Here is a 24,672-nt window from a genome sequence, read left to right as displayed (position 1 = left end):
AGGAGTCACATTTTAGCAGCAAACTGTATGTTTCTTCATAGTTACGGTGCTTAGCAACCGACTCTCTAGTTTTATAATAAAATGCGGCTCTTCTTAATAAAATAGGTATTTTGGGATGACCTTACAGTATGTGTTTGACCGAGCGACTTGAGATTGTTTCACTGATCGAGACAGGGTGAGGTGTCTCGACTTACTGGGTCATTAAATCAGCATGAGGGAGTGAAGCTGTTGCTGTGAGCTGCGTTAAATGATGCATTGCCTATACATGTCGCATATAGAGCATAAAACAATGCATTATGGAGGTTTACCTGTGGCAAACATCTCACTTTCTTTCCTTGCCTTCTGCAGTTGGGGCTGTACGTTGGTTACCAAATATAGCCTAGTTTGCAATGGCTTATTTTGCTCTCACATTTGAAGCAACTGTTTGTAGTGTTTGAATTCTACCAAAGCATCTGGGGGATGCAGTATTTGGAAGAAAGTTCTTAGATGTTCTTCTATTGCTAAGATCAAAGTACTGTTCCCTAAACAGCTTTGGCTATTAAACGAAACCTCCCAGTCCGCACATAACACATCTATGTACATAAAAAAAAATAAGCTTTGGTGAAATCCTGCACTCTGTATTGTGAATTATTCTCTAGTGTTATATTATTAACGTAATTCAACGGGTTTTAGCCGTTTGCTGTTGATGATATATATATATATATATATTGAGGTTCACTTCCGTCTTACTATTATTTTCAACATTATTTTCTATTTTTTTTAATACTTTTAAGACAAGAAGTGTCTTAAGATAATCAATAATTAATTTGTGATAATAATATAAATTTATAATAATAATATTATTAATAATCTTATTATTATTATTGAGTTTTTTACCATTAGTTTCTATTCTTTTTTTAATACTATCAGGCACAAGACAGTGTCTTAAGATAATCAATTAATTTGTAATAATAATATAGATTAATGATAATAATAATAACAATTAATAATAATAATAATAATAATAATATAAATGTAATAAACTATACAATACTTTTAGATTATTTTTATTATTGTATTCATATTTAAAATAATATAAAAGTATTGTATATTATGATTTTATTACATTTATATTATTATTCATAATAATAATATTTTTACCATTAGTTTCTATTCTTTTTTAATACTATCAGGCCCGAGACAGTGTCTTAAGATAATCTATTAATTTGTAATAATATGCATGTTTATCAATATTACATTATAATAATACATTATTATAATAATAATATAAATGTAATAAAAACTATACAATACTTTTATTTTATTACAAATAAAATAATATAAAAATATTGTATATTTTTTTAATTACATTTATATTATTATTATTATTATTACCATTAATTTCTGTTCTTTTTTAATACTATCAGGCCAAAGATAGTGTCTTAAGATAATCTATTAGTTCGATATAATAATATAAATATATAATAATAATATATTATAATAGTACTATAAATGTCATAAAAAATTATATACAGTACTTTTGTTGTTTTTCTATTATTTTATTAATCATAAAAATAAAATAAGTATAGTATAATATGTTTTCATTACATTATTATTATTATTATTATTTTCATCTTTAGTTTCTGTTCTTTTTTAATACCTCAGGCCCAAGACAGTGTCTTAAGATAATTAGTTAATTTGTCAATGCAGCTGTTGTGAACTTGTCATATTCATACATGCAAGATGCATCACCACTGACATTTCTTCTTCCAGACAGTAATGAATCAAGCAACAGTAGTATTTACAGAGTGCTTTACATTTCCATTCCCTCATACTTCCTAAAATGCCATTGTGTTAAAATGAGCGTGAGCCTAGGAATGTCTGATTTTAAAAAGCTAACACCTCCCACATTCTTCAAAAGGGTAAATTATTCAGAGTAATTAAAACCACACTTCGTCATTTTGTCTGCTCTGGAAAGGTCATATGGACATCACTTTTTTCCCCTGCCAACTCAGTTTCCTCTTGTGTTTGCATTGGGTTGCACTCAAATTGCATGGATTCTTGCCGTGACGTTAGTTTAAAAGCTTTTGTGCGTCATTCTGTGATTTGTTAATTGAAAAAAGATGTATTTCAGTATCCTCAGGAGATATTTTGTGTTATTATGGTTGTTCGCTGTAAGCGATTTCAGACTTTGATGCCACAGTCTAGGTCTGTCACAGAAACAGGTGGGTTTTCTCCAGACACCCATTTCAGCGATGTCTGTCAGGTAGTTTATTTTACGTGTGGTATTGAGAAAAAAACATCACATATTACATCTTTAACTGTTCCTTTGGGGTCGTACTGAATGTCTTAGAAGGCAAATTATAACAGCTACACTATTTTTATTGTTTTTTTAAAGAAGCCTTTTCTGCCTACCAAGCCTGCATTTATTTGATCCAAAGTACAGCAAAAACAGTAAAATTTAGATTTTTTTTTTAAGTAACTGTTTTCTATTTAAATATATTTTAAAATGTATTTTTTTCCTGTCATCAATGCTAAATTTTAAGGCATCGTTACTCCAGTCTTCAGTGTCACATGATCCTTCAGAAATCATTCTAATATGCTGATTTGCTGTTCGAGATATTTATTATTATTGTTGTTATCAATATTTAAACAAACAGTTGAGTACTTTTTTGCAGTTCTTTGAATAAAAAGATCCAAAGATCAGCATTTATCTAAAATAAAAAGCTTTTGTAACTTTATACATGCTTTAAATTGATCAAAAGTGATGATAAAGACATTTATAATGTTACAAAAGATTTCTGTTTCAGATAAATGCTGTTCTTCTCAACTTTCTATTCATCAAAGAAACCTGAAAAAAATCTACTCAGCTGTTTTCACATAATAATAAATGCTTTTTTTTTTTAGCAGCAAATCAGAATATTAGAATGATTTCTGAAGGATCTTGTGACTACAGTAATGATGCTAAAAATTCAGCTTTGAAAACACAGGATTAAATTACATTTTAAAATACGTTCAAATAGAAAACAGTTATTTTAAATAGTAAAAAATTGTAATTTTTTTGCTGTATTTTGGATCAAATAAATGCATGCTTGGTGAGCAGAAGAGACATCTTTTAAAAAAAAAATTAAAAATTATACTGTTCAAAAACTTTTGACTGGTAGTGTGTATCTTTTAAAGCCAACATAAATATGTGAATTATTTACTTTAAATAAAGCAATCAATTTTTATAGTTCACAAATATGTATATATATATATTTCAGTAATGACTGGATGACTGTATATTCCCTCTAACATATCATAGCCCACTTTTCACAATCCAGTCAAATCCCAATGGAATCGCCCTGTCCTACATTATTTCCTTCTGAATATTCAGTACATCAAATTTATCACATTATTGAGTGCGAACTAGATTTCTTTAGTTAAATCTAGCAGTTGCTTGATAAGAAACCTCTGTTTTTGTTGAATTTTCATGATTACAATCACGGTTCATACATAAATGTGTCAGTCAGAGGAAAGTGCCCCAGATCTGCGCATGATAAACGACAACACACTGTCCTCAAAGCTTCTTATGCCTCTACGAGAGGGCTAAAACAAAAGTAGGCCAACACTGTGCACTAACATGACATGTTCCATTACACATCCTTCACTTTAAATGATTGTGGCATGCACAATGCATCATTAATTTGTACTATTGAACGTGCAGTGCTCTGTTTATGCAGCTAAATGTTTCATTGGGGTCCAAATGTCTAAGAGTGAATGTCGCTATTTTGGGTTTTTTATTTATTTATACTTCATGTCAGATTATATGATTAAGTACTGAAGGATTAGTTCACTTCCAGAATACAAATTTCCTGATAATTTACTCGTATGTCATCCAAAATGTTCATGTCCTTCTTTCTCCAGTCGAAAAGAAAGGAAAACATTGCAGGATTTTTCTCTATATAGTGGACTTCAATGGACTGATTTGCAGTTTCGATGCAGCTTCATACGGCTCTATACGATACTTTTTAACCACAAATGCTCGTCATGCACTAGTTTGACTTCACGCATTACGTAATCATGCACATGTGACATAGGCAGAAGTACCAACCCAGTGTTTACAAAGCAAATGTGCTAAAAAAATAAAAAATAAACATTCTTTACAAAAAAAAGGTAAAACAACGATGTTTAAAGTTAGAGGAGAAAATGAAATGGAGTTTTCACCCTACCCTACATTTTTTAAACCAAAGTACACAGATAAAGAACTATCCGCACGCGACTTTTTCAGCGTAACTATGCAGTGTGTGAAAATGCACATCGCAGAGCTAATGCAAGGCGAGCATTTGTGGTTAAAAAGCATATACATTTTTATTTGTTTAAAAAAATGACAGATTATTTCACTACATAAGACCCTTATTCCTTGGCTGGGATCATGTAGATCCCTTTGAAGCTGCATTGAAACTGCAATTTGGACTTTCAACCCGTTGATCCCCCATCCCCAAGTCCACTATACAGAGAAAAATGTTTTCCTCAAAAACCTTAATTTCTTTTCGACATCAAAGATGTAGATGAATTTGTTTCTTCAGAAATTTAGCATTACATCACTTCAGTCAGAATGAGAGTTCAAACAGCTAATAAAAATACAATAATCCTCAATCAAGTAATCCATTGGTATTATCAGTTAACGTCTTATGAAGCAAAAAGCAGCATGTTTGTAATAAATCCATCTTGAAGACATTTTTAACTTGTTTCCAGTTAAAATATGAGGGATTTATCCATAATATTACTTTCTCCAGTAGAAAAAAAGTTGTCTCCAATGAGGAGAGAAATATACACAGATTAAGCACCATTAACAAGCAAAAACAGTTATAAACAATTATGTTGGTGGATTTTGATGTGAGAGGACAACGGGGATGGACTTTTTCCAAAAGAGGTAGTGTTATTATGGTTATTATGGTTTATGGACGAAGGTTTAAAGTTAAAACGTCTTAATGATATCACAAATGCACAGCTTTTCACTTCAGAAGACGTTAATTGATGTAGTAGATTACTTGTGGATTGTTGTGATGTTTTTATCAGCTCTCATGCTGACGGCACCTATTCATTGCAGAGGATCCATTGGTGATCAAGTAATAAATGCAAAATTTCTCCAAATCTGTTCTAAAGACAAAACATACTCATCTACATCTTGAATGTCTTAAAGGTGAGTACATTTTCAATAGTAGTGTTAATTTCATCAACAAAAACTAAGACGAAAAATGTTTGTTGACAAGCTTTATTCCCGTGGCTAAAACGAGATGAAGACGAGACAACAATAAGGTCAATAAACGAAAACTATGACTGTATCAACGGGCAATTTTGTTGATGAAAAATGAGAAGACTAAAATATATAAATATATATAAGAACATTAATATTAAATATATCTAAAATAAACCTCTCTTTATTTTCGTCAAAGAAAAGGAGACAAAATGTTATTGTGGACTGCTTTACACGCCCCTACTACTCCTCTACATGTGGTTGCCAGATAACAAGAGATCAATTCCCTGAATCAGAGCTTTGCTGTTACAAATATACACTTGCTGCCCGGTGTTTTACTTATTTTAAGCAATCTGGCAACCATGCGCACATGCTCGCTCCTCATTGCGGAAGCGCCGCTACTGATGATCTGAAAACACCGACAAACAAGCTGGAGTTGTGGATGCTGAATAAATGCTCCTACTCAACTGCTGTTGTTTTAGTAGAGAAACATAGGCAATTGCAATTTGGAATTAGTAGAATTACTATTAGGAATTAATTTCACTATAATAATATTTTTCATTTGTTTAATCAGTTTTCATAATGTAGACAGAGTGCATAAGTCTTTGGTATTAATTTATATAATAAAAAGCCCATAATAAATCAGTACACTGCAGGGGGTGCCTGTTGCTTTCTAGTAACCCTTCAGACCTTGATTAGCTTGTTCAGGTGCGTTTGATTAGGGTTGAAGCAAAACTATGCAGGGCTGTGGCTCTCCAGGACCAACGTTCACCACCACTGGTACACTAGATGAGGTAAAATAAACCATGTGTGTGAGTCCACATACTATTGATTTGTGCTTACTGGTGAAAGTGCAACACCTAAAATGCAAAAGTAAATTACTCAAATGACAACAATCATTACAATTCTAATTTTGAGCGAAAATAATTTGTATCAGTTTAACTATTGACAAAAAATGTGACTAAGATTTCACTGACTAAAACTAGACTAAAATGCTCATACATTTCGTTGATTTAAACTTGACCAAACAAAAACAGGACATGGTTGACTAGATAAAACTAAAATGTACATTTGAGTAAGACTAAGACTAAATTAAAAATGGCTGCCAAAATTAATTAATTAATAGTTAATTAATAATATTCTTATTGCTAAAATGCAAAGTTTTCACTGACTAAAACTAAACTAAAATACTTCAGGTTTTCTTCGATTAAAACTAGACTAAAATACTGACACTTCTAGTCGACTAAACTTGATTAAACCTAAATAGGATAAGGTTGACTAAATATGATAACTAACAAGGACATTTAACACAGGACTAAGACTAAAATTGAAAACAGCTGACAAAATTAACACTAATTTTCAACAAATTTACATTTCTGGTTGAACTATTCCTGATTTGAACTTCACAAGTTTTTTTTTTTTTAATTAATATTTTTATTTTATATTAAAAATAAAGAATGTAATAAAAAATAATCTAATACATTTTATCTTTCATTGTCATGTCATAACTTTTCTTGTTTATTTTCAGGTTTAAATTAGATTTTGCATCCTAGATTTTCATTTCACTCTCAGGATTTTCCATTTCTCAGTTGTGCATGTTGAAATCCAGTTCATTCATATTTTATTTATACCTGCAGGTCCCAGTCGGTGGTGGAACCAGGTGTCCTGAAACGACCGGAGAAAGTGAAAAGCGAAGAAGAAAACATGCAGCCGCTGCTTTCGCTGGACTAAAGGCTCTTAATTCCCCAGGCAACGAGGAAACGTCAAGCCCCGTACGCTGGGGAGAAGCGCACCTTGTTCCTATAACACGAGAAAAAAAAATGTACAAAGAAAGGAAATGTTAAAAAGCGAAAGAACACACGAACAGCCTCCAGGAACACTGCAGAGAGCTGCCAGTTTAAATGATATTTTTGAAGCAAAGAGCTAACGGCGGACGTCCGTATGTAATTGTCAAGTGCCAATTCAAATCTGTAAATACACTTCAGTTCTAGACGTGAGATTGAGGGAGTAATTGTGACATGAACCTGTAAAGACTGCTGTGAATATCCTGTGTGTGCTTCTCGTGATTATTATGTAGAACATGGTACTGTAGGATGGTAATCATGCTTATAAAGATTCACAAGCTTTGGGGTTTCCGACATTTATAATCCCCAAATCAGGAGTCGCTCAGGAGCATTTCGAAAGGAACGCATAGAGCTGTTGACGGCGTCAGGCATATGCTACTTCCATTAAAGAATACACCATCTTTGGTCCAGGTTTCAGTGATTCACAGCAAATACCCCTTTACCAAGAAAGGTTTTTCTAATGAGCGTTGGCTAATATTGTTTTACCACAACGTGGCTGTGTTTTCAGTTCAGTATTCTTATATCCCAGAGGGGTTGAGTCACATTTAGTAGGCTTTAGCTGATTCTTCACTGATGGCCTTGTTGTTTACACTTTGTCGTGGAATATTGCTTTATTTCGTAACCATTTCCACATTAGGCTAAGTTGGTTTCCAAGGCATTTGTATTCATACCAAGGACCAGATACAGTACAAGTACCATCTTTGCCATCTTTCTAACTTCAGAGTCATTGCTTTTGAAGTTAAAGGAATAGTTCACCCAAAAATATGTATTTACTCACCCTTATTATTGCAAAAAAAATAAACTATTATTGATATTTTATGTTTTTAATAACTAAATGAGTAGTTAAAAATGATATATGTTAATATATATACTATATGCTGCCCATATGTTGATATTTTTCCATGAAACACGAAAGGAAAGTTTTGAGGAGTTTGTACCAACACGATGGTGAGTAAATAAAGACGTTCGTTTTTAGTTGCACTATTTTAAAGTATCATTTAAATCCTTCATTTAAATTGTAACACTAACACAGAGGTTTATACAGAGCCATAAACAAGGTGTTGTACAGTGACACATGCTAGTGCATGCTTCCACATGCGTATCTTGGTCAGCTTATGGTTTAGATTGTGTGAAAATAGTTTAATCTAAATTATTCAGCTGTTTAATGGAATGCGGTGTTGTCATAGTCTTTGGCAATAGGTTTTTACAGCGGTTTAGATTCAAACCCAAATGAGCGAATTTAAAACTCATAATTTACCAGTTTTATTTCAGGGATTTTTTTATTTTCGGTTTGTGTGCGTGTATGGAACAAGGGCAATATAAAGTACATTTAAAATACATAAAGTACATACAAATCTTCCAGGCTTCAGCGATACTTCCCAGACAAATTTTACAATATAAATACGTAATCAAAGCCTCTAACTTGGCTAAACAGTCAAATTTAGAAATACTGAAGTTATCTTTTTATTCTGTGTGACACATATTGTACAATTTTTGTAAAGTGGCTCAGTTTGGTCCTTTTTTTATTTTCTTATGAATCTACAACTGTTTAACTATTACACATGCATTGCTGATCACTTGCATATATGCTGAAACTTTCGATATGGTGCATTAACAGCATCTAATGTATCTTTATACAGTTGGGGTCAAAAATTTACATTAGAATCATTAAAAATGTTAATTATTTTACCAAAATAAGTGGTATCATACAAAACGCATGCTATTGTTTAATTAGTACTGACCTGAATAAGATATTTCACTTAAGAGATGTTTACATATAGTTCATAAGAAATAAATAATAGTTGAATTTATAAAAAGACCTGGTTCAAAAGTTTACAACCCCTTGATTCTTAATACTGTGTTGTTACCTGAATAATCCACAGCTGTTTTTTTGTTTAGTGATAGTTGTTCAAGTCCCTTGTTTGTCCTGAACAGTTAAACTGCCCACTGTTTCCAATCCTTGTTTTTTCAGCATTTTTGTGTATTTGAACCATTTCCAATAATGACTTTATGATTTTGAGATCCATCTTTTCACACTGAGGACAACTGAGGGACTCATATGCAACTATTACAGAAGGTTCAAATGCTCACTGATGCTTCAGAAAGAAAAAACTATGCATTTAGAGTTAGGGGGTGAAAACTTTTGAACAGAATGGAGATGTGTACATTTTTCTTATTTTGCCTAAATATCATATATTTTTTTCATTTAGTACTCCCCTTCAGAGGCTACAGAAGACAAAATGTTAAGTTTTGTTTGTATGTTTGTCATATATTACAGACGTTGCAATCAGTAATGTATCAATAATCATTCATTTCATGCATTTATCTCTGAAGTTGTTTTTACATAAAGTTATGTTTTAGATGCTGTTAATACATTACTTATGTATGTTTCAGTGTTTATGTAAACATAAAAAAAATCCCTTTTTTTCCATTAACACTAAGGCTTAAAAACTTAATCTATACCAGATTTGCCTCTCTTCACAACAAGCAGTCCAGATTATGACTTTTTATATTTTGCTGACAGATTGTTGTGCTAAGGAAGGTGATCTCTGGTTTTTATTTGCTGAAACTAAAGTCTGCCCACTCTCATGACTCACTGGGCTTCTAACATCTCGAGGAGCGAAAATTGTTTCTAAAACCTTGCTTTATCATCCTGAACAGAAACAGGGAGAACAAAAAGTTGAAAATTGGCTGTTTTGAATCAGAATGTATTTCCCAGAGACTAATGTCACTACTTTGGGTTGAGAGAATGGCGTTATGTATAGTCATTATTACATTTCCTGTGTCACGTGAGCAGGAAGACCTCAAACGATGGTGTAAATTGTTTCAGTATATATTTAGTAGAGCTGTGTTAATGCCATGATCAGTATTTTAATACACCTTGAATTTATTTGTATTCCTGTATCGTATACGTTTTTTGGTCATGCTGAATTATGAACAGCCTTGTTTGTATTTTAGGCAATCGGAATGTTGATCAAATTGTCTCCATTTTTCTAGCCTTGCTTTCTATGGATACGTACATGTATTGCCATTACAACCAAAGCAACCCTGGGTCAAGCAAACCGACAATTATCCCCTGCTTTTCTAAAGACTACAGGAACAATACATTTGGTATTTCTTTGATTGTTGGCTTATCTTTTCCATATCACTTTGATTGTATAATAGGGTGTTAGTGCTGAGAAGCCCATGCAGTATAGAGGTATTATCATGCAGAACAATACATGTGGTTTAAAGGAACATGTTGAATGGAAGTAAATATGTGTATATGTCCTTTCAAAATGCTGAGATAAATTATGTAACTGAAACTAAACTGCGAAAGGAAAAAAAGCAGCCAATAAATATTGATATACATAGTTTAAACCAATGAATCAGTTTCGTCTTTGAACTAATTCATTTAATGCCTTTAATTTGATCAAAAGTGACAGTAAAAATACTTACGTTACAAAAGATCTTTCCACCTTGTTCTTCAACGCAGAGGTAAGCTATAGAGTGTTCTCAAGACGCGTCATTAATTGGCCATATTGGCGGCACTGAACGTAAACTATACCACTGAAACGAACAAAATTTGCATATTTTGCTGATTATTATTGCTGAAAATGGTCATTTATTGTCATTTTTTGGGCTGTACTAATCTGGAAGGTCCAGGAAAAACATTTGGAGCATTATAGACTGCCAAAGGTTATAACAAATTAAAGAGAAGAGTGCAAAAAACTGTCTAAGGAACAAATGGTGTTTGTGGTTGGCCAAACTGAACCGGGATTTCCAGGGTAAGAATCTTGACAACATTAGTGTTTGTTCTTATCATTTCTGGTCAGGCAGGTGAAATATTAGGCTAATATCTTTATTAATACTGCTCGTACGCATCTTTACCACCTATTAACTTTAGTTTGTCAAAATATTACGCCCTTTCCTACTTACTAAGTCCTTCTCTATATAATTTAGCAGCTTCCACAATTTTTTTTGTGGTTTAGACAGCATAAATTAGCAGAACAACACATTCAGTAGTACATCAACCTTGCAATCCAAGCTGTTGATCATCCAAGTACAGCCAATATGGCCGCGCATCCGGGTAACTGACCAGAAAGTGACGTAAGTGCAAACCCTCTATCGGGAAATAAGGAGAAGAACAGCACCGTGGAGTAAACGGTAAAACTGTTTGCACTACAAACCAGTGTGTTCATATTTAAGATAACACATTCAAGTAATATGGTAAGACACGCCAATCTGCAATATCAAGCTGCAAAATGAACTTGTAGAGCTTAAAATAGCTGGACTCTGATGAGACTGGAAGCGGACCCATAAAGTTTATTAATGTCCACGCCCTCTTTCACGGGAAAAACAAGGTGGATATTTCATGTAAATGCTGTTCTTTTAAACTTTCTATCATGAAAATATTAAGCTACGAAATGATTTTCAACATTGCTAATAATTAGAAATGTGTCTTGAGCACCAAATCAAGTCAAGTCAAGTCACCTTTATTTATATACCGCCTTTAACAATACAGAATTGTGACAAGGCGGCTGTACAGTATTAAATAGGAAACAGTACATCAACAATGCCAAAGGCAACATTAAACACTCACATTATAGGTAAAGGTAGTTAATCAAAAACAATAAAATAAAATGCAATATTGTGTTAAGAGAAAGTGTCCCCAACTAAGCAAGCCAGAGGTGACAGCAGCAAGGAACCAAAACTCCATCGGTGACAAATGGAGAAAAAAAAAAAAAAAACCTTGGGAGAAACCAGGCTCAGTCGGGGGGCCAGTTCTCCTCTGGCCAAAGTTCCCGTGGTCTTGTGCCGACAGCCGTCTAGGTGATGTGGTCTTTAATGTGGATCCGTCTCTGGGGCTCATCTAGTTGATGTGGACTCCGCTGACATTCAGGGCTGTAGAGGTCGTCTCTAGGTGCTGATCCACCGTCTGGGCTGGGTTCGGACTGGATCCGGGGGACTGCAGTGACCATCTGATCTGGATACGGACTGGATCTGGTGGTTAATGTGACCTCGGAATAAGAGAGAAACTAATATTAGCGTAGATGCTATTCTTCTGATGATGCACCGAGTACATCGGGTGTTATGGGAAGTGTTCCCGGTTCCGGTTGACCTAATTAGTGCAGCCTAACAATCCTTTAACGGATTTGAATTATAAGAATGTGGATTTGTTATGTGTAAGCAAGGTTAAAGAGATGGGTCTTTAATCTAGATTTAAACTGACAGAGTGTGTCTGCGTCCCGAACCTTGTCGGGTAGATTGTTCCAGAGTTTGGGTGCTAAATAAGAAAAAGATCTGCCGCCCGCGGTTGATTTTGATATTCTCGGTATTATCAAATTGCCAGAGTTTTGAGAACGCAGCGGACGTGAGGGACTATAATGCGATAAGAGCTCACTCAGGTACTGGGGAGCTAAACCATTCAGGGCTTTATAAGTAATTAGCAAGATTTTAAAATCTATACGATGTTTAATAGGGAGCCAGTGCAGTGTAGACAGAACCGGGCTAATATGATCATACTTTTTGGTTCTAGTAAGAACTCTAGCTGCTGCATTTTGGACCAGCTGGAGTTTGTTTATTAAGCGAGCAGAACAATCACCCAATAAAGCATTACAATAATCTAACCTTGAGGTCATAAACGCATGAATTAATGTTTCAGCATTTGACATTGATAGCATAGGTCGTAGTTTAGATATATTTTTGAGATGGAAAAATGCAGTTTTGCAAATACTAGAGATGTGGTTTTCAAAGGAAAGATTACCATCAAATAGCACACCTAGGTTCCTAACTGATGACGAAGAATTCAGCATATTAGAATGATTTCTGAAGGATCATGTGACACTGAAGATTTTAAATACTTTTAAAATATGTTTTAAAGCAACTATCCCTGGTGAAAAAACCATCATATGCTGGTAGCTATGTTTTGATGCTGGGATGCTGGTTAGGTATGTTTTGATGCCGGTCTATGCTGGTCCTTAGCTGGTTTATGCTGGTCCTTTGATGGTTTATGCTGGTCCTTGACCAGCAACATGACCAGCATAAACCAGCAAAGGACCAGCATAAACCAGCTAAGGACCAGCTTAAACCAGCATCCCAGCATCAAAACATAGCTACCAGCATATGCTGTTTTTTTCACCAGGGATATGTAAGTTTTTACCTTAAAATATCAGTTTTTATGCATGGTATGACGTCTAATAGGGTGAATGACTTCTGTTTCTGTTTCGAGCTCGGTCTCCCACCTACATATCTTCCGAGTTTGGTAAACAGTACGAAATTTTGCGAAAATAGGGCAATGCTTTACGGTCGCAACAAATGCACTTGAACAGCGGTATATTTACGACAGTGAATTCCACTCACTTAACTGTAGTGGGCTCCAAAGTCGCAAAAACACACAAAATGTGTTTGGTAATAAATGGCAATGATAATAATATTTCACAGTATTAGCCTATAGTTTAGTTTTGTTTTATTAAATAAATGCAGCCTTGGTGAGCACAAGACTTATTTTAATAATGTCTTACTGACCCCAAACTTTTAAAGATAGTGTAAATATAGCCTTTGAAAACTGCAGTTCATCATATAACATCTTTTTTGTTGTTGTTGTTGTTTATTATTCACCAGGAGAAAATCTCGCATAAGGGTCTTTCTATAATTAGGGGTACATTTAGAATTTGACCATGTGAAGGAAAGAGTTTGCCTTTTTCCCAAAAATCCAAACATGACCTTACATAGCTGCTTTGAAACAATCTATATTGTATAAAGTGCTATATAAATAAAGGTGATCTGTTGGAAAATGTGCATAAAATACCATCTATGTTTGCTACTGACCACCATGTTACCTCTACTGGGTAACACAGTTCACAGGTAATTTAGTTGACATTTGTAGTGTTTTGGGCCTTTACTCAACATGGAAGCCTACAGTAGAACTACTGAACTAGTATATGGTATGTTTAGAAATATATTTTCATAAACAAAACATAAGATTTAGTTAAATTGTCTTGGAGCTTTAATACTTGTGTAACACTGTTGACAGTCAGTTAATCCACTCTTGACACAGGTTTGCTATAGTTTAACCAATATTAGGGGAAAAGAGAGAGAACGTAACTTCTAATGTTTCATCCATGTGCTTCTAGAGGAAATATCATCATACTGTGCAAATTATGCGAGAATGGGACAAACCATTGCTTTTTTACCTAGTGGGTAACTTAGTTGACAATGGTTTTTCGGACACAAATAAAACAAATGATATCACAATAAACACTTATTATTTTTGAAGCACACACCCAAATGTCTTGATAACCTAATCTAACGGAAGGCAAAACTATGAAATTTATATTTGAGATCATTTTCATGGACTGCTGAATACCAGGGTTGTATGTGATATGAACATAATTTTTTAACAAAAGATATGACTTTTTCAACATAATTAAGCTTCTGGGCTATACTGATGAAAATATATTAAAAATATACTTCACGGACATGAGATGTACCCACAATTATTGAATGACCAATAAGATGAGGTATCATAACCGCACATGAACATGTTTTAGTAGATAAAAACGCTCATACAGTCCATAAAGCCTTTTTAGCTTATGTCTGCAGGTAATAACTTTCAATTCATCGTTAACACTCTGAAGGGACAGTTTGTTTGCTGAGAGCGCAAAAGCGGTGCCAAAATCTTCCGGTTGTCCTGATCTCATTCTGTGCCGCCCACTCAGAGCGTCTGCTGAGTGTGCTGAGGACACACCCTGAGCCCTGGTGTACAAACGCAGCACAAAACCACTGGCCTCCTGCATTATTTAGTGAGGGTGTCATCATAACAGCTCACACCACCTTAAGTGTGCAATCAGGCTGCAGCTCTCTGATGGCCACGCGCATGTAATACACTGCAGCGGAGAGTCTAATTAAAAAGCATTCGTCATATTTAAGACCACGTCATACGTCTGCTGACCATAATGGTGCTTCCTGTCATTCTCCGCATGCATGGCCTCTTTATTTCCACATACTCGCAAGGAGTCGCTCCTCGGTGAGGATGTGCAGACCTATTTATCTCCAGGGCTTTTATTGTCTACCGAGACCATGGGATGCCAGTGCTAATATGAGATTCACAGTCACGCTGTTTTCTCGAGACAGCAGATTCCATATTGGAGAGTTTGGCCTCGTCTAAACCGGGCGGTTTTAAATGGAGATGAAGCACTGATCCTGCCCTGAGGATGCTTCGCTTCTGATGATAGTGGAAGACTGCTTGCTTTTATGGAGCAGCAGGGTGTTTGTGAATCATGGCTGTTCATGCAGCACAACCATGATGAATGACACACTAACTGAATATGATATGTTGCAATTAGAGTTTCATTCATGTTAAAATATTTTCTGCTTATTCCACTTTGAGTATGAGAGAAATAGTTGAGAATAATTTTTTAATGAACATATATGCACAAATTCTGTCTCTTAGAGGAGCTGCTTTCTCTTTCAGACACACTGAATGATTGCCAATATCAGGACGCACACAATCTAATTCAGTTAATTGCAAATATTAGGTTTAGTTCATTTAAACAAAAAAGCCAATTTAGTTGTTTTTGGATAGGATTAGCAAAGATCTTCACAATAAGAGCTTTAAAATTATGTATTATAATTTTACTTTACAAAATTTTAATACTTAACTTAATTTTAATACAATTAATAGTTTTATTCAGCAAGGACCATTAACTTGATCAAATGTGACAGTAAAGACTTTTATATTGTTACAAAAATAAAATAATATTTCAAACTAAAATGAGAAAAATTCCATACTTTAATAAAATGAATAGTTTTATTCAGCAAATACCATTAACCTGATCAAAAGTGACAATGAAGACTTTTATATTGTGACAGTAAAGTCTTAAAATTTATTTTTTTATTTAGCAAAGACCATTAAGTTGATCAAATGGGACAGTGAGGACTTTTATTGGTACAAAAATAAAATAAAATAAAATAAAATAAAATAAAATAAAATAAAATAAAATAAAATAAAATATTTCAAATTAAAATGAGAAATATTCCATACTTTAATAAAATTAATAGTTTTATTCAGCAAGGACCATTAACTTGATCAAATGTGACAGTGAAGATTTTTATATTATTACAAAAATTAAATAAAATAATAAAATATCTTAAACTAAAATGAGAAATATTCCATACGTTATTACAATTAAGAGTTTTATTCAGTAAGGACCATTAAGTTGATCAAATGGCACAGTGAGGACTTTTATATTGCTACAAAAAAAAAAAAAAAATAATAATAAAAACAAAATAAAATAAAATATTTAAAACTAAAAAAAGATAAATGTTCTATAGTTTAAAAAAATTAATAGTTCTATTCAGAAAGGACCATTAACTTGAACAAAAGTTACAGTGAAGACTTTTATATTATTACAACAATAAAATATAAAATAAAATATAATATTTCAAACTAAAATGAGAAATATTCCATACTTTAATAAAATTAATAGTTTTATTCAGCAAGGAACATTAACTTGATCAAATGTGACAGTGAGGACATTTATATTGCTACAAAAATAAAATTAAATAAAATTAAATAATAAAATATTCAAACTAAAATGAGAAATATTCCATGCGTTATTAAAATTAAGAGTTTTATTCAGTAAGGACCATTAAGTTGATCAAATGGGACAGTGAGGACTTTTATGTTGCTACAAAAATAAAATAATAAAATAAAATATTTAAAACTAAAAAATGATAAATGTTCCATACTTTAATAAAATGAATAGTTCTATTCAGAAAGGACCATTAACTTGAACAAAAGTTACAGTGAAGACTTTTATATTATTACAACAATAAAATATAAAATAAAATATAATATTTTAAACTAAAATGAGAAATATTCCATTAAAAGTATCATGGTTTCCTAAATAAATAAATAATATTAAGCAGCACAGTTGTTGTTTAACATTGATGTTAAACAAGAGCAGCACGTCAGCATATTAGAATAATTTCTGAAATTTCTGACACTGAAGACTGGAGAAATGGCTTCTGAAAATTCAGCTTTGACACCACAGACTTTTTTATACATATTTTTTAAATATATTACAAATAATATTTAACTGTTTATTTTTTAACATATGTATAGGAGTATACAATTAACATACAGTATATATACATATATGTCACTTGTCATGCTCTGGTTTCAAAAAAAAAGTCCCGCCCCTTCCTAAATTATTTATATAGAGCTGCTCAGAGCATGGAGCACATTGCTATCATGTAGTTATCTGGCTGACCCAGATATCTTTACTCATCAGCTGATGTGACCTGCTTGAGCCACACTACTTATCCAGACTGAGGCCTAGAATCCAGAACCTTGGCTTAGATCCTGTATTTTTTTTATATCCAGGCAGCCATGGAGAATTCAGCTTAAAATAGTGGACCTGTTTTATGTTGCTCTCAACAGATGTGGGTTCGAAGAGGGCAGAATTACAGCAGCAAAGTCAGAATCTGTTCACCAGCTTCTCCAGAGCAGATTAGATTCAATTAACAATATGAATGGCCCTACCAAGAGTTTCCAGACAACAGCCATGTAATCTCATAAGAAACCGGAGAAAGTATGATAAGTGTAAGATGCTTATTAACAGCTGTGTAAAACCGAATGTAGATGAACTTTAAAATATAGCTTAAAGTCAAGAACTAGAGCATAAGAAAGGGATATTTGGAATAGTAGATTTGCTGATTTTTATTTATTTATTTTTACATAGTAAGAAACAGTCTTTAAATTCTCAGTAGCATACTAGCATACTACTCTTTTCCATACTATTTCTGCAATGCATGTAGCATGTATGCTAGTATGTTATTTTGAATTCAGCCCATGTTGTGGCTAGGCACTTGAAGGTAGCTAGCTGCCATGTTAGCACTTGCTAATTTCTGAAAAAATGTGTCAAGGATATCCTATTGAGCTTTTTTCTGTGTATGGATTTGATTCCTGGGTTTCTGTCATGCAAGGTAAGATATTTTTACATTTTTAAGACTAAAAAAAAAAAAAAAAAATTTCACATTAGCTAGCTGTGGTTACATCCACCAGTAACAGCATGCTGGGAAAACACAATGTTTATAGAAGTTTAGAAGGCCAGTGGTCACTGTTAACAATAGTATTAAGTGCTTTTGAGCTAATATGTAGTAAGTAAACATACTGTTTAGTTTCCATTTGTTTGCTGACTGATTTTTTTGTTTTACATGAAAAATATATAGGAATTTGTCAAAAACAGCATTTAGAAAAGAAGAAACATTCACTTTTAATGGAAAACAGTTTTCGCCACTGAATATTTTTTTAAAAAAGGTAACTGCGACTTTTTCTCTCACAAAAAAACTTTTTTTTTTTTTTTTCAGAATTTTGAGAATTTTTAACCTAAAAAAGTCAGAAGTGCTTGTCTGTATCGTGCAATTCTGAGAAAAATTTTCCGATCTGCAGAATATAAACTAGCAACTGTGAGAAATAGTCATGTTCTAAAGAGTTTTTTGACTCTTTAGAAGAGTTCTAAAGAGTAACTTTTTTTTTTTCAGAATTGTGGGATATAAACTCACAATTAGCCTATGAGAAATAAAGTCAGAATTGCAAGATATAACCTCGAAATTATATCTCACAGTTCTGACTTAGTAACTATGAATTTTGATTATTTTTCTCAGAATTGCGTGATATATTCTCAAAATTGCAAGAAATAAAATCAGAATGTGAGATATAAACTCGCAATTGTTTTTTTTCTCAGAACTGCGAGTTTATATCTCACAATTCTGACTTTATCTCACAATTCTGACTTTATAGCTCACAATTCTGAGAAAAAAAATCAGAAGTGCTTTTTTGTATCATGCAAATCCTGAGGAAAAAAAGCCCAAATTGCAGGATATAAATTCGCATTTGTGAGAAATAAAGTCTGAATTGCGAGTTTTTTTCTCAGAATTGCGTGATATAAACTCAGAATCGCAAGGTATAAAGTCAGAACTGTGAGATATAAACTCGCAATTATGACTTTTTTCTCAGAATTGCAAGGTTATATCTCACAATTCTGAGAAAAAAGTCAGATGTGCTTGTTTGTATCATGCAATTGTAAAAAATAAAGTCTGAATTGTGAGATATAAACTCAAAACTGCAAGAAATAGTCAGAATGACAAGATATAAACTCCCTTGTGACGTTATAACTTGCAATTTTAAGTGTTTATCTCACAATTTTGTGAAAAAAAGTCAAATGTGTTTGTTTGTATCATGCAATTCTGAGAAAAAAAGTCAGTTTTGTCAAGATTGCGAGTAAAAAATTCAGAATTATGGGATATAAACAGAGTTGCCAAGTCTGTGTTTTTCTCCGGAAATGGCCTACTTTTACACTTTTGCACAAAAACGTGTATTTTAGCCCCCGGGATGCGATTGGGCTGGTTTTGGGCTAGTTTTAAGTAGCAATTGGCAACCCTGGACATAAACTTGCAGTTATGAAAAATAAAGTCAGAATTGCAAGATATAACCTGCGAGTTATAAAGTAATGTTCTGAATGGAAAAAAAGACAGATATTTTCTCAGAATTATATCTCACAATTCTGACTTTGTAATTTTGAATTCTGATATTTTTTGTCAGAATTGCGAGCTATAAAATTTTTGACTTTGTATCATGCAGTTCTGACTTTATAACTCACAATTGCGAGTTTATAACTCGCACTTCTGAGAAAAAAGTCAGAATTGCGAGATAAAAAGTCACAATTACTGTTTTTTTATTCAGTGGCAGAAACAGGCTTCCATATTTTTTGGCTTCTTAACTACTTTGAATTTTTTGTAATGGTTCCTTTACAGTTTGTTTTTACTGTGAGAAATGACTGAGGTACTAGAGCTAAAAGAAATTAAAAAAAAATGATTATCACAGTTAAAAGACAATGAAATATATATTAAATTATTTCGGTTCAGTTTCATGTCAAATTGAAAATTAAACTGGCTACAAAACTTATAAGAGCATTGCCAGCTCACCATCATATGCTGGGAAAATTTTTTTTTAAACACTGTGATGTTTCATTTATAACAAAACCTGACAGACTGAATTACACAGGCCGCTTTTTTCTTATCTTTTAATTTATAATTGCTTTCGCACATTTGGCTTTTGACACATTTGGCACATAATATTTATGCAAATAAAATATTAATTTTTCACCCAAACGAATAAGTACATGAAAGAAAGAAATTGTCACAGACAAGTGTGCACAAAGCGATTACTTTATTACCAGAATTTTGCCCACTCCAAGATAAAGATGTGAATAAAGAAAAAGCAACACTGATTTAGTCAAAATCTCTTTTGGTTCTACTGACAGATCTTATTCAACATTCATAAGAACATGACAATTTGACATGTTTAAAATGTGAATTAGGTCTTTGTGATGCGATGACAAATTATGGCACAATCTGACATTACTCTGCTAAATCAAACCACAAAATCCCAGTTGTCTACTTAGTGAAAGAAAAAACGATCCATTCTTTTATAAGCTAAACATACAGCGTGCCTTAACAAAGTTGAGAAGTTCTAGGTATCTAACCTCATCAGCTCAAGTCTTATGAAAGAAAGATAGCAGCCTCTATTGAAATTCAGTGCAACAAGCTCTTTTAGCACATCAGAAACTGACATTTTCATTGTTTTCAGGGGTCATGCAAATACCAAACACATTCAAAAAAACTAAGAACAACTTCTATCACATCCTAATATAACATTTTTAGCCCTAAACATGAATTTTATACATCTATGGTGCGCAAAGCCTTCTGAGAATCAACAGTTGAGGTTCTACCTTGTAAACATTGCATTTGTACTGTAAACTGTCTCTCATTTTTGGTAAGACAGTGATTTTTCTCACAGTCAGACAAAAATGATGTTTATGTGTGTTTCAGACAGTGTCATTGATTTTTGTAGTGTTCATTCATATATATATTTATTTTAGGAATATCCAAAGTACACTTGACATTCCCTCAGCTCTGTGCATGAAGCTGCATGTTGTACCTTCAAAGTGAGATTATTTCTCTGGCCTACTTCTCTGTTCAAAGTCAGACAGTTACAGCTAACTGTCCTGATTAAAGAGAAACAGCCTTCTGCTGCAGTCACTACGTACAGTATAAACATTATACAGTCTTCCTACGACCATATGTAGCCCATATGCACAGCGGCACTCAAAATGCGGCCGGCTGTTCACTCTCGTTCTTGTCATTTTTAATTTTTCCACTGCAGTGGATTATGAGAATACATTCAAGGACATTTAGGTCATTCTGATCCTTAAGTTACTGAAAATAAAGATCATACGCCAGTGTGTTCTTGAATAAGACAAAGTATTTCTGGATGAAATTGTTATACCCGTAATATTTGCTCTGAACAAGGCAAACTGTTACAGGAACAAGATTGGACAGTGATCTCAGATCACCATCTTGAAAATCACTGTTGGTCAAAGTAAAGTCAAATATTATACACATACATCTTTATTCTACTACTGTATTTTATATTAAATCCACACACTGTTTGATGACTATCTAGGACAGGGGTCTTCAGCAGGGGTGCATATTGATACTGCAATATATATATATATGTGACCCTGGACCACAAAACCAGTCTTAAGTTGCTGGGGTATATTTGTAGCAATAGCCAAAACTACATTGTATGGGTCAAAATTATTGATTTTTCTTTTATGCCAAAAATCATTAGTAAATTAAGTAAAGATCATGTTCCATAAAGATATTTTGTAAAATTCCTACTGTAAATATATCAAAACTTAATTTTTGATTAGTAATATTCATTATTAAGAACTTAATTTGGACAACTTTTAAGGTGATTTTATCCTCTTTTTTTTTTTTTTCTTTTTTTTGCACCCTCAGATTCCATATATTCAAATAGTTGTATCTCGGCAAAATATACATACATACAAACCATACATCAATGGAAAGCTTATTTATTAAACTTTCAGATGATGTATAAAACTCAATTTCGAAAAATTGACCCTTATGACTGGTTTTGTGGTCCAGGGTCACAATTATGAGGAGTTCATTTGCAAACGGACAACTACATTTTTATTAATTTCCAAAAATCATGTTATTTCACTGTGCATTCCAATTAATCTCAATCAAACTGTAGTTGGGTTATTTTGATTAGATAAAAAATAACTAAAAAATACATTTAACTAACATGATTAAACACAATAAAAACATGATATCATAATAAAAACATAAAAATAAAAAAACATGATTTTTGAAAATTAAAAAAAGTCTGTAAAAAAGTAAAGAGTTATCTGTTCAGCATATATATATTATATTTTAAATACCTATTTTTTTGTCATTAAAACCAAAACTTTTGACGTTAGACTGCTTTTATTATGATAATAAATGTATCAAATGTGATATATATAACTTTATACATTTTGAAAAATGTTCATTCTTATTTTGTGTAAAAAAAAAATGAAGAGTGATGAAGAGTTTTCATTGATATTTTTTTAACTCAGCATCATCAATTCATCATCTACGCTTTATTTATTTATTTTATTTCATTACTTTTTTTGCAGCTCATTTTATACATGTATCCAAAAATGTTTTGGTTTGGAAAAGTTGAAGACCACTGATCTAGGAAAATAACGAAAAACAGAGAAAACATGGTGGACACTGTATTTACTGTGTCACTTTACACAATTTGACCCTTCGCAGGTTGTTTGATTGACAGGCGATCTGACCAATCATAACGCCGAATCAGTCATTGTATCAAAGTCTTTGTTTTGTATCAAAAGTAACCTGCTTTGTCTCGTCTGTCGGCACGTTGTCAGTTTCCTCTTTGCTCCGCCTTGTAAAGTTATTTTTAACTGTGTGAGAACATGATGTATGGCTTGTCAGACATAGCAACAGTAACGAAGTGGGGCGGGTGCTTGCAAAGGGTCAATTGCTTTGGGTTTTACCTGTACACGAAAACTTTGATTTTACATATTCATACACTATTCCATTCACTACTATTAATCTAATAACCTCCAATAAGGGGTTTCAACTAACTAAAGAGATACTCAAGAAAGTTCTTCGTCAAGTAAAATGAAAGCCTTTAGAGGCTGTAGGCTTTTGTGTGGCTTCATTTCTTAATGTCTCTTTCAATTTTATAAGCATGTAAGCTCTTTTCATTGGTTAAGATAGCAATCGGATTGGGTCCAAATGGCGTCCTCCTGTTTTCTAATGGCCATGCATACAAATGCAGAGAAATCGCAGACCCAGTTAGAACCCAGACACACTACACATAATCTCATTACCAGTGAGTCAAAGGAAATGGCCTGGGCCAAAAGATAAGGCCCTTAGTGAATGTGTGCTGTTAGATTTCTTTCCGTAATGGGATCATATACTCTGACATAGAAAAATAAATATCTTGAATATTTAGAGCAACGCTTCAATTATTTATCAGTTCTAAATTTGCTTAGCCGTTGAGTAGTCTTATGTACAATAAGAAAAAACCCCCAGCAGAATCTTCCCTGCAAAAAATGTAAACAGATGATTTAAGATCTCAAATAAATAAATAAAAGAAGTAAGTCTACCCAGTAACACAACATTTCTTTGACAGGTGTTTATGCATTCAATATATATTTCAAAATGTACATTATTATTTAGATGTAATATTCTTTTTCTGTCAAAATTGTGAAACTGATCAGATTCAGAAACCACTGGAGAGTGTCCACTGAAAAACCAGGGACCTCCACTCATTATTTGTTAAAGTCTGTGATGGTGTAGGTGGATGGCTCTTGAGAGCCCAGCAGCACTGTGTTTTTACAGCAGTTCATAAGCAGTTTGCACCTGCCAGGGCCGGACGGAGTCTGTCGTCCAGTTACTGGCCAGCTGCACGGGCTTTCTGCTGCAGCAACGCTGCCCTCTGCTCCATCATGGCTCTCATCATGGTGGGGTTAATAGCTGGACTCATGGCAGGGGACATGGGCCGCAGTGGATACTGGCTGGATTTTGAACTCATTAAAACACACTGGAAGTACGGTATCTTGCCTGTATTAGAAAGAATGAGTGATTCTCAGTTTTGAGGTTGTACAAAATAAATACTTCTAAAAACACATTTATAGTAATATAAAAAAAGAGTTTATCTTTGTTGTTTTGTGTAATATTTATTACAATACAAACTATTAATTATATAAAAATATTGTCTTACTATACACATGTACACACACACAAAATAAATAAATAAATCCAGGTTCAGGTTTTTATATTCATATCACTCTCTCTCTCACACACACAAGCAAAATAATTAAATAAATAAAATAAATAAATACACAAAATCCAGGTTCAAACAAATAATAAAATATAAAATAAAATAAAAACGGATGAATACATTTTAAAAAACACATTTATACATTTATTGTAGTATCAAAAATGTGTGATATTTAGAATAAAAATTATTAATTATTATATAAAAATATTTTCATATTATAAACACACACACGCACACACACACACATACGTGGTAAATAATTAAAAAATAATAAATAAATACACAAAATCCAGGTTCAAACAAATAATAAAATAAAATAAAAACTGTGAAATTAATACTAATAAAAACACATTCATACATTTATTGTAATATCAAAAAAGAGTGTAGCTTTTTGTTTCATA

The 24,672-nt window shown here is 32.9% G+C and overlaps 2 protein-coding genes across 7 annotated transcripts in view; one reads left to right on the top strand and one right to left on the bottom strand.

Annotated features, from left to right (window-relative positions):
* The window catches only part of clvs2 (clavesin 2), a 31,739-nt gene extending 23,275 nt beyond the window's left edge, over positions 1-8,464 (top strand). Inside the window, exon 5 of the mRNA XM_051137748.1 lies at positions 6,856-8,464. Coding sequence (XP_050993705.1) covers positions 6,856-6,949 — 94 coding nt within the window. The 3' untranslated portion in view covers positions 6,950-8,464. The remainder of the gene's footprint in view (positions 1-6,855) is intronic.
* An 11,797-nt stretch (positions 8,465-20,261) lies between these two features.
* The window catches only part of trdn (triadin), a 64,327-nt gene continuing 59,916 nt past the window's right edge, over positions 20,262-24,672 (bottom strand). For all 6 annotated transcript variants that reach the window (XM_051137742.1, XM_051137743.1, XM_051137744.1 and 3 more), the window contains one exon: positions 20,262-24,051. In XM_051137742.1, coding sequence (XP_050993699.1) covers positions 23,882-24,051 — 170 coding nt within the window. In that variant the 3' untranslated portion in view covers positions 20,262-23,881. The remainder of the gene's footprint in view (positions 24,052-24,672) is intronic.

Source organism: Labeo rohita, chromosome 20 (genome assembly GCF_022985175.1).
Source record: "Labeo rohita strain BAU-BD-2019 chromosome 20, IGBB_LRoh.1.0, whole genome shotgun sequence".
Lineage (NCBI taxonomy): Eukaryota > Metazoa > Chordata > Actinopteri > Cypriniformes > Cyprinidae > Labeo > Labeo rohita.
This window is presented reverse-complemented; position numbering and strand designations above follow the sequence as displayed.